Genomic DNA, 12,057 nt, shown 5'->3' on the forward strand with positions numbered 1-12,057 from the left:
TGGCTCTTGAGTAGTCCCTTGCGAGGCAACATTTAAATGGGTTCATATCAAGGATATACTGGTTTTTTTTTTTTTTTTATATCTTGATTAGTTTATAATTTGGCAAGGTGTTTGTTTAGATTTGGACACTTGTATTCCAAAGTTCAACTTTATTGATTTGATTTCGAGGTATACAGGAAATCTAGGTGACAACAACTGGGCCCAACATGCCGCCAGCTGTCATGCACCAAAACCCATCATATCTATTCCCAAAATACAATTTGTATGCATTATTCCCAGAAACTCCAATTCACATATATGTCAGTAATAGTGTTGGTATATGTATTTCATGATTCCAAGAGAGGTTTCTTGAACAGCCTTGATGGATGTATCAATCAGGCGAAACCATTTTCACAGAAGAATCCTTTGACCTCATGTCAGAAAACACAACAGGTAGACAATTTTGTGTTTCTGGATAGGACATACAAATGATATAGTTCTCAGGCAGCCAATTTGTGCAAGTTATGGCATATACTGAGCACAAATGAAAAAGTTTTTTCCTGTATCCCACAGTGGAATGAAGTATGTATACAAAAACAATTAAAGTATGTTCTCCTGAAGATGAAATTAGTATTATTTAAAATGTATGCCTCTCCTACTTTAAATACCACAGCAGTATGGCTTGTAAATATTTGATCTCTATTACTTGTATCAAGTATTTGATTTCTTGTACTTCAGGCCACATCTACATAAAATAGTTTGCTAAGGTCTCTGCAGTTGCCAACATGTGTTTGTAGTACGCACCGCCCATCCAATGGCAACCACTACTAGGAAGATGGACCTAGCTGGGGAGGAGGTCCTGACAGACCGTTGGGAACAGAAGTATGGGAGTGGGATGGACCAGTAGGGTGAAGAGAGGGACTGAGCATTGTAGAATAGAACAGAGCAGGCAATTGGGGTTAGGGTGGTACAAAGCATAAAATAGACTGGTTCCCAATCTTTTTTTAATTGCGGAACGCTAGAGTATCAATTTTTCATGGCACCCTTAGGCCCCAAAAAAAACCCAGAATAAATATAACATTAAGCAGATTGGGTTTATATGCGATTCTTCGGGTCAGTTATGTGGTAAAGGACCACTTTGTACACATTTTTTCCATCAATCGATTTTTATTGGTACAGAAATTTTTATGGGGTACAAAAAAAGAAGAGGGGGGGGGGACACAATAAAAAAGAGGGGGGGAGGGGGGGGGACATGGATAGCAAACGGAAGCAAAGGTACTTGTTTCCTAGCACGGCCACAACGATTTAGATCGTTGTGGTCGTAAGATAAAAAATCGGATCGATCGCATCGCATGCGATTTGGTCGCATACGATGCGACCGATCCGACCGACCGATTTTTCACCCGATTTTTTTTTTTTTCACCAGATTTGTTTCAATTGCCCCCCCAAATGTTACTAAGTGGGCTAGACCCCACGATAGACGTCAACCCGAAGCGTGGCGAGCGCAGCGAGCCCGCGAGGGGCGGCGGTGCGCGTCCTCCGACCTTTTCATTCCCCTACTATCCACTAGGGCGTGGAGTGAGAACAGAATAGTGTGGCGAGCGCAGCGAGCCACCGAGCCCGAAGCGTGGCGAGCGCAGCGAGCCCCGCGAGGGGACGCGTCTAACTTCACAGGTATACGCGTCCCCTCGCGGGGCTCGCTGCGCTCGCCACGCTTCGGGCTCGGTGGCTCGCTGCGCTCGCCACACTATTCTATTCTCACTCCACGCCCTAGTGGATAGTAGGGGAATGAAAAGGTCGGAGGACGCGCACCGCCGCCCCTCGCGGGCTCGCTGCGCTCGCCACGCTTCGGGTTGACGTCTATCGTGGGGTCATGGCGGGCACATAAAAAATGTGAAATGGGTCATATTGGGCCATTTCACCTTTTTTATCATTTTACCCTATGTGAGATGGACTTAATCAAGTCCATCTCATCTTGTGCCATTATAATGGCACAAGACCGACGCGATCCTCCCGATTTCAATGTTAAAAGATTTTTTAACATTGAAGTCTATGGAAAAATCGGGTCAATCGGTCGGTCGCATCGCGGCCGATTTTAATTGGTCGCGACCGACCGATTGACCCGATTTCTGTCATTCAAAGTGAAAAAATTGTAAAAAATCGGCCACATCGTGAGGATCGTGTCCCTTAATTAAGAGCCACGATCACTCACGATTGTAGCCGTTCTAGGAAACAAGTACCGAAGCAAATAATATACAGATTGGTAAATTACCCATAACACGTCACTGTGCAGAGTGACCAAATAAAGCAACATAGGCATAAACAATGCAAAATTTGGTAGAGTATGACATTCCAACCAGCAGTGGTTATCCAACAGACAGTTTTGTCTAACGCTTCGGTTCAGTGGTCCTCACATTCATACGGGGTGGAGGGAGCTGGACTGTAACATTGGGCTTGGGGGGGGGGGGGGGGGGGAGGCGTCTGGAGATTCAACTAAACTGAACTGTGGTAAATCTTGGGTGGCTCCGGAGGGGAGAAGTTTGGCTCCTTCCTCGTCTGTGATGTACTTGAACCAAGGAGACCAACGGGGGTGAGGGGGGGGGGAAGGGCTGGGTGGGGTAGGCAGGGTGTTGGTTTCCATATGGTAATGGTGGTTGATTTTCAGGCTAACCTTGAGGAGGGATGGGGGGGGCGAGGGTTGTTTCCATTGCTGAGCCAGGTTAGCACGTGCAGCAATGAGGATATGCACAAGGACATATGTTTTCTGTGTTGGAACATCTTGGGGGTATATATGGAGCAAGGCGATGCCCGGGGAGGGGGTGATATCGATCTGGAGGACCGTAGAAATCAAATTGAAGACCCCCTTCCAGTACTCCTGGAGTTTTGGGCAGGACCAAAAGATGTGATATATAGTGCCCACAGAGCCACACTGCCTCCAGCACTGGTTAGAGCATGAAGGCCAGAAAGTGTGGAGGCGGTCGGGGGTTAAATAGAGTCTGTTAATAAGTTTGATGTGCATCTCAGTGTGGTTCAGGCATCGGGACATCGTGTAGGTGGATAAAAAAAATCTTTTGCCACTGGGCAGGGGACAGAGGGCCGCCCAAGTCCGCCTCCCACTTTCTATGGGCCGAGGTCCTTGTAAAGACAGAGGGGGTCACCAAGGTCCTGTACAAAAATGAGATGTCCCCTTTGGCGTATACCATGGGAGAGGGCATTTGGTGAGGAGTAGGTATGGAAGTGGGTTTTCCACCAATGTGCAAGTTGCGTATAGTGGTATATTTCCGATTCAGGGAGTGAGTATTGCTTCTGGAGGGAGGAGAAAGGGACCAAGGAGTGAGCATCCAGAATGTCGCCCAGGGAGGCGATCCCGCATGCCCTCCAGGTCGTCAATCGGAGGTTGGGAATTAATTTTGCTACTGTAATGATAGGCAGAGTGGCGATAAGGGAATTGGGAGGCGGGAGCTTAGTAATAAGTTGGTCCCATACGTGGAGGGATGCTTTAGTGGATGGGAGTAGGTTTGGAAGGGAGGGTCTGGCGTGCTTCGGGATTTTGAGGAGGTCTGAAAGCAGTATCTGGGGGGAGAAGGTCTATTCGACGGTCACCCATGTTCTAGGGGCGCTAAGGTCATTGTAATGCTTAAATCGGGGCCAGCAGACATGCAGAATGGTATTGAAATAGGTCAGGGAGGTCTAGTCCCCCGAAAGCTTTGGGGATCGACATCTTCGAACGGGCCATCGCAGGGGGTTTCTCCGCCCAGACATACTGGGGGAAATTTACTAAAGGAAATTTGTAAAAAATAGGTGTATTTGTATCCAGAAATACACTTATTTTTGACATTTACAATCCCGAAAATACGGCAATTCATATTCGTATTGATACGACTACGAATTGCCGTATTTTCGGGATAGTAAATGTCAAAAATAAGTGTATTTCTGGATACCTATTTTTTACAAATTTCATTTAGTAAATTTCCCCCACTTTGTCAGAATAGTAGTGGCTAATTGTAAAGACTTTTTAGGGAAAACATAGGGGATGGTGCGGAACAAGTACATTAGTTTAGGGAGTAGCGACATCTTAAAAGCCGCCATACGTCCCAACCAGGAGATTTCAAACGACAGCCAGGATTTGGAGAGGGCAGCTAGGGAAGCTAGGAGGGGGGATAGGTTGGCGTCGAAAACATTTGCCATGAGAGGTGTAATATGGATGCCTAGGTATTTTATCGACTGAGTTTGCCAGTTGTATTTGTATGTGGCTTTCAACAAGGGTAGTGAGTCAGTGAGGTTTATCGGGAGGGCGTCTGTTTTGGTGGTGTTGAGCTTATAGTATGAGGCAGCACTGAAGACAGTGTTGAATGGAGAAAAGGGAGGGTACTAATAGGGTTAGTCACGAAAAGGAGGACGTCATCCGCAAACAGGCTAAGTTTGTGGGTAATGGGGCCCGTGCGCAAGCCAGGAATGTTTGGGTCATAATGAATGGAGGTAGCTAAGGGTTCTATGGAAAGGACAAAGATTAGTGGGGATAGTGGGCAGCCCTGTCTGGTGCTTTGTACACATTTTTTGATTGGCAGTCAACAGCACTGGTTTTGCCAATAAATAATTAACAATTTGAATTGGTCCTGGACCGCCAACCGGGGAACCCCAGGGAGCTACGGCACACAGTTTAGGTTATAAGGTGGTTATAATCGGTCACTGCATGATTTATCATAAGGGAAATGCCTTACATATAAATTTGGCTCCATTTATAAGGACAGTGCATTAACATTCCAGCAGAACTTAGGGAAAAAAGAGGTGTTAACAATTCCTGGATTTAAAGCATCATTAAACCATTTAAATAGCAATAACTGGTCCTCCCACCACTTCCTCTGTGATACAAGAAGTGCAAGAAACTCTGGAAATCAAAGAGGATCAAGAGGTCAAACAGTTTTACGAAAGGTTAATTACATAGATACAATCCATCGGATTCGGTATGAAATCCCGACAGTGTCAAAATCACAACAAGGCCAAAATACAGACATATAGAATGTACAGGTGAAACCGTCAACATGACTGTCGACAGGCTTTTTGACCAGAATGTCGACATGGACACAGTTGGAAGTGAACCGCAGCCCCTCGCTTCGCTCTGCACACTATTTTATTCTCCCACCACGCCCTAGTGGATGGTAGGGCATGAAATACCGCCTGTCGGCACATATCGGGTCAAAAAAGTGTGAAAAAACCCATGTCGACCTGTCGACACAAAGTCATGGTGACTGTTTCTCCTGTACATTCTGTATGTCGGTATTTTGACCCGGTCGGGATTTTGGCTGCATCCCAATCCATCACATAGGTAAACTGAACATGGTACCTGTAGCCACTTTTATTATATACTTAGCTGGGGCTCTTAGCAGTGGGGTTGTGCTTTTTATATATTACACATTTTGTTATAACGGATATCAGTATCCCCCATGATTCATAGTTTTTATGTCAACAATAAGAAGTGCAACACCAGAATGTTGCAATAAATGTTATGTCTACAGTAAACATGACAACATTCACAATGATGGCATGGACATAATATCAAGATACGTTTAGGCTGTAGTTCTGGTTAGGTGTCAAACAAGAAAACATTATGTTGATATTCTTAACTGTGGACATTAACAATGTGACATTATGACTATGTTGTCATTCTGTATCACATTCATTCCCCATTTTGGCCTAAAAAAAAAGAGAGGTATAACTCCTAGCATATGTCTGTATTGGTCCCTATTGTTTTATAGATGTCAATCAAGTGGTGGTAAACAGGTAGTTGTGGGCCACCAGTTGCCAGATTAGCCTAAACATACAACCTCCTTTGTGGCTTCTACAGATTACAATTAGTAAATGGTGGGTGTATGAGTGTTTTTGGGAGAATATTGAAGGAAGTGAGATCTGAGAGGAATTTTGGAGCATTTTTTGTATTGTTTAAACATGAAGGGTAAGATGCTGCACTAAGACTGTAGGACCGCACATGCAACCCTTGAATTACATCTAGTTGATTAGTCCTTTTGGACCACTTACCAAGGAGGATTCTCCTCGCCAATGTGTACAATTAGACTATTACTTCACATTATTTCAGAACTTCATTCTGATGGAGGGGGAAATATTTTGAGTTTTTCCCTTAAATTCATTACACTGTAAAATGTGTTATCATTGGTATACACAACTCTTTTCTGACCTTTTTTTGTTGTTGTTGTTTTACTTATGATGTTTATAAAGGTGCCCATACACGGTCCGTTAAACGGATCCGTTTGGGTCTTAATTAGCATGCATCGTATCGGATCGCATGCCTAGTGCATGCAATGCGATCCGATACGATGTTTAGCTAGTACAAAAAGTATGTGCAGCACAAACTTTTTGTACCGTACTATGTGATGCACGGGAGCGCGCATCGCATAGTACAAAACGGACGGTCCGGGAACGGACCGTCTATGGGTACCTTAAGTGCTGTGTTTTTCTTCCCTAATAAATACAATAAATAAATCTTCATGGCTTCTGGCTAATGTTAAGGATTGCACTTTTCCTCTGTATTACTGGCAGTTATGCATCTTCCAGTCACATATAAAAACAGTATATTTTATTGCAACAAACCTTCTCTTCAGGTGACTTTGGTGCATACCTCTCATTAAATATTTGTTGCATTATGTGCAGTGGAATGGGAATGATATATTTTTTTGCACCAGAGCTTTGTGATTTGTCCAGGCTACCGTTCGTTACTATTCTACTATTAAACGTGTCAAATTTGTTTCTATATGGCCCTATGTTCTTATTTTACTTTTTTTATATACCTTTTTTTACTTATGTTTAATAATTATATATCCTGTTTATCCTTGAAATGTTATTATCTATATTTGTTTACTGTGGGAGAGCTAGGTTCAGTTCAACCTATTTTAAGGTCATTAGTTCTTTGTCCTCGATTTTATTTATTTTTATATTAAGGGGGAGGGAAAGGTATAGTTAGGTAGTTTATACAGGAGTAGGTCATACAGGGTGAGGGGTTCTGGGGAAGGTTTGCTTTGGGTTTTTGGTTTTGTTGTCTTTCTGTGTTTATATGGTGGTTGGGTATATATCTGTTCTGGGTTCCTATTGCTATATCTATCTATCTATTTATTGAGACGGAGACAGATGTGATAGGACACCGGATCATGCTGTCACACACTGACAGCCTGCATCCGCTGTTAGTGCTGCGCAGTGTCAGTCTGCACTGTGCACTCTGCAGGTACCACACTTCTCACACTCATTTTTTATATATGTTTAAATTTAACAGCCTGCTCATCATTACAAGTGAGGAGCAGGCAGAGGTGCGGGAAGCAGCGATGGCAGTAGCGGAAGGCAGGGGTAGCATATAACAAGCAGTGAGTAGCGCTATTGCCGTTCCCACTATCGCCGATGTCCACTACCCCAGCAACAGTCACAGCCAATACATTGGTAGTGGGCATCGGCAAAATAAAAAATTACATTTCAACATATCTGCGGCTAACCAAACACAGCTTGCAACATAATTTCCCGGCACCCTTTAGCTGGCTATATTAGCCAACGTGAGACAGGGGGCAGGCAGTCCAATGGTGGAGGAGAACCAGAGAAGAGCTCCTGAAGACTCCAAAGTCCTTGAAGACAGCAGCCATGCAAAAGAGCTTAAAAGGCCGCCACCCCCAGATGAAGACACCGCCGAAAAAAATATGCAGTTTAAAAAATATTTTTTAAAACATTGTTTGTGTTTTTATTTTAATATTTCCTTAACAGGGGGGCTATGGGTACTAGCAGACTTTTAATGCTCCGCATGCTGGTAACTGAGTCTCCCAGGAACCAGCATGTGGGGCAGGCTTGCTGGGACCTGTAGTCCCACTGCAAAGAACGATATTACTTTTAAAAACCAGCTATCAACCCTACACCCACCACCCAGGGGTGTGGGGATAGCCTCTGGCTTCAGCCCAAGCCTGGGGAGCCCCCTTTATTTGAGGGGGTCCCTACCTCCTCCAGAACTACTGACCCGGGCTAACTAGTTAGGGTGGGTAATGTTTTGGCCATGGAACCCAATTAAGCATGTCCCCTGGCTATGGCATTACATACCCTGCTAGTGGAGCCTGGTGCTGGTTCTTTAAATGTGTGGGTCGCCTACTCATATTGTCCCCTGTATTCTGGGAATCAGGGCCAGCTCCAAAAATGGAGGTTGGGTGGTGGATGCGGGTGCCTCAAAAGCCACTGACCTCACTGCACTACATAGTACCAAATGGTGGTTGCATTGTATAAACATTTATAGAATTTACCTAAACAGACTAGACTGGTGGCCAAGATTAAAGTTTGCCAAAAGCCCCATAAGATTCTCTTTAGGAACTAAAACCCTTTCCTGGCTTTCAGGAAGGAGAATTTGTAGTAATTATACAAAATATTCAGTAATGAATATGTAGATATACCTTCCATGCAAATAAACTAAAACTAGACTTTATGTTTAACTTTTACTTTACATACAGTACAATTGCCACTTTAATTGTCATCACCTAGTGCAGTGTTTCCCAAACTGTGTGCCGTGGCACCTTGGGGGGCCGTGAGACACTCGCAGGGGTGCCTTGGGTTGGTGGTCCAGACTCAAAATAAAATTATTTATGGTGAAAGTGATAGGCAAAACCAGGGCTATTGACTGCCAATCATAAAATACGTGGACAATTCGAAACAATTTCTTAATTTGCCACATGAGACATAGTACAAAAGGGGACTTTTCTGGCGAATGGATTCAACCCGGAATATCGTTCATAACTTTTTAAAATATGTATGGAATTTATACATACTCAGGTCATGGTAAGCTATTTTGCACATGTATAACCATGTGACCATTTTGGTCATATCGGAGCCCTTGACGTGAGGAAAGACACTGAATAATTCTGTTACAGGTAAGAAGCTTTAACAATTCAGAGTGAGACTGAAGAGCAGGATCCTACCTTCAACAGCTGTTCTGATGTGGGACGTTCCTGAGGTATTTTCTGCAAACAGTAGTCTACAAATCCCCGGAAAGAGTCCGTCCTGAGGAGAAAAATGCATAAGTCAGTCCTATGAACGAAGCAACAGATCAAACAATGGGAAACTTAGTTAAAGCAACTGTGTGCAAGGACAACAAAACGGAATTATTAAATGATTTGCGCAGATGACAAACATGCACATGACATGAAATATAACACATAGGAACAAAGGCAGGTTTCTCCATCATATTTCATTTCCCATGAGGGCAGATTTATTTCTCAATGTGCTGTGGAGCACCTGGAAGCATCTATGAAGGTGATGTATCTTTGCTCATTTTTTCTTGCACTCGATAAAGGGACGCTGAATAGACTCCTTACTTTAATAAGCAAAACTCTGCAAAGCCAGAAATTGCTGTGATGTCAGAACATTACTGGGTGTCATGTGATCACAGAACCTGCTCAGGGCCAATTTACTTAACCTAAATTGTACTGCAGTTTGTTATTTTCTTGTGTTTTTGAAAATTATTTGGCACATTTATGTATTGTTAGGCACCATATAAATATACAATAACAACAACAAGAAGGTATAAATGTATTTATAAAATAACATTAAAAGTTCTTAAGCCCCGTACACCCAGGGTGATTTCAGCCGAAATCGGCAGGTATATGGCCATATCCCCGTGTATACGGGGTGACAGGTGCCAGACGCGCGCTCCTGTGACCAGCAGCTTTCCCCAGCAGAATGTCTCATTTTAAAGGAAAGGCAGGAGAGGTTGTCACTCACACAGGACCCTCATCTTATTTGAGGGAGGTGGACCCCCTGATGTGTTACACAAGAAAGTTAAGAGTTGGTAATGCGGGGGGATGCTACCATTAGACAAAATATTATGACAGGAAAAACGAAGAAGAAAAAGGCTGCCAATTATGTGGTGCACCTATTAGGTCTCTTAAAATATTACCTTTATTGGAATCATTTTAAAAGTTGTGAATTATAAAACAAACAAAAAAGAATAAGTGAAAAAAAAGTAGGAATATGGGGTGTTAAAATAAGGTGGCTTGCTGGCAACGCACTGTTGGATGATAGGGTGTCGATATCATTTATTTAATAACATGTGTCTTGAATGGGCACTATATGTAATATACTCCTAAATTTTATATGTCAAATTTCTAGGTGCCATTCAAGATTTTGAATAATGAAGTTGTCACAGTAGTTTGCTATGAATCGATGTCGATGTCAGGGAGTCTTAATAAAAGGTATCTCCTATTGGTTTAGTGTTGACCCGTAATATATTGCTGTTTAAATACACAGCCAAGTCTGCCACTGGGATGCGGTCATTTGGTCTACTGCATTATGGTAGAAAGTCATTAGGTCGAATCCATTAGGTCGACATGCTAAAAGGTCGACATGACTCTAGGTCGACATGGGAAAAGGTCGACATGATTCTAGTTCGAAAGGTCATTAGTTCGACAGGTCATTAGTTCGACAAGGTCATTAGTTCGACATTGTCTATGTCGACATTCACAAGGTCGACATGGAGTTTTTCACTGTTTTTTTGAGCCAACATGTGCCGACAGGCGGTATTTCATGCCCTACCATCCACTAGGGCGTGGTGGGAGAATAAAATAGTGTGCCGAGCGTAGCGAGGCACCGTGCCCGACGCATAGCGAGCGCAGCGAGCGATGCGAGGGGATGCAGTGCACTTTAAACTGTGTCCATGTCGACTGTGTTGACATTCAGGTAAAAAAACAGTGAAAAACCCCATGTCGACCTTGTGAATGTCGACATAGACAATGTCGAACTAATGACCTTGTCGAACTAATGACCTGTCGAACTAATGACCTTTCGACCTAGAATCATGTCGACCTTTTCCCATGTCGACCTAGAATCATGTCGACCTTTTAGCATGTCGACCTAATGGATTCGACCTAATGACTTTCTACCATAATGCAATAGACCAAATGATCCCAACCCCTGCCACTAATACTTCAGTGAGGTGATCCGCACATTTTTATACTGCTTCCACACCGCAAATCCTGCTTAGACCCGGTATTTAAAAACGGGTCTTAAAACTGGTCAAAGCATGCTTAATGCCCCTTTCAGACCGCACATAAACCCGGTCTTAAACCGGGTCTAAACAGGTTTTCTTGTGTGAAAGCAGCAAGCTGCTACCGTCCCCCCTCCCTCCTACCTGGGCAGCGCAGTGCAGCGGAGGGAAGGGGTCCCTGCAGTGTATGTTAGATCGGCGTCCCTGCTGCTGATCTCAAATATGCCCACCCGCTCATTAAATATTCACTGCCCGTTCATTAGATATGCACAGAGCGGGATCACTATTGGCTGGGTCCTAAATAGCGTTTCAGACTGCAAAAAAACGGGTCTGAAACGGGTAGGACCCTGCTTTTTTACCGTTTCCAAATACCATTTTTTTTTGGGAAACAGTAAAATAACTCTGGACCTTTCAGACTGCACAGATTAGTGGGGCACTAATTAGGGGCATTAGTGACGTGTTTGAATCCAGTTTTGTTGACCAGGGAAAGCTACACATTCAGCTGAGAAATTTAGACACTTGATACTTGACTAAAGACTGCAGACACAGTATTGTATCCAAGCTCAGTGCAACTTTGTATCTCATGCAGTAGTTGCTGGCTGGGAGAGCAGATAGTATAACATAAAATTTTGATTTATTTCCCAAATATCTGGGTTAACAATAATTTATTATGGGTGTTCAACTATCTCTCTCATCCATGTCTATATTTTTACCAGGTCAAGAGTTTCAAAATGCACCTGTTGACATGTGTCGACCGTGATTATGTTTGAATAAATTGTTGACTGTCAGTCTAAACTTCAGACAATATATATGTTTCAGCACAAAGCAGTTGACATGTGTGTTGACAGTGATTACTTTCCCAGGTGTTCGTATTTTCTATATATAGTATTTCAGCATGCACTTGTCGACATATATGTGTGGACAATAGGTGTGTCATATATTACAACAGTTTTTAATAAATGGCAGATTGGTAGTGTCTTAATACATATGTGTGATGATCACAAGTAGTACCAGTGCCGTGGTTCAGGCTCTTTTAAAGTAAAGTCCTATATAAGGTGGTATTG

At 43.3% G+C, this 12,057-nt stretch overlaps 1 protein-coding gene across 1 annotated transcript in view; it reads right to left on the minus strand.

Moving 5' to 3' along the window:
• Positions 1 to 12,057, minus strand: part of TAOK3 (TAO kinase 3) — a 212,988-nt gene that overhangs the window by 100,277 nt on the left and 100,654 nt on the right. Inside the window, exon 11 of the mRNA XM_083151479.1 lies at positions 8,931 to 9,012. Coding sequence (XP_083007605.1) covers positions 8,931 to 9,012 — 82 coding nt within the window. The remainder of the gene's footprint in view (positions 1 to 8,930; positions 9,013 to 12,057) is intronic.

This window comes from Crinia signifera, chromosome 1 (assembly GCF_055691185.1).
Source record: "Crinia signifera chromosome 1, ASM5569118v1, whole genome shotgun sequence".
In the NCBI taxonomy this organism is placed as follows: Eukaryota; Metazoa; Chordata; class Amphibia; order Anura; family Myobatrachidae; genus Crinia; species Crinia signifera.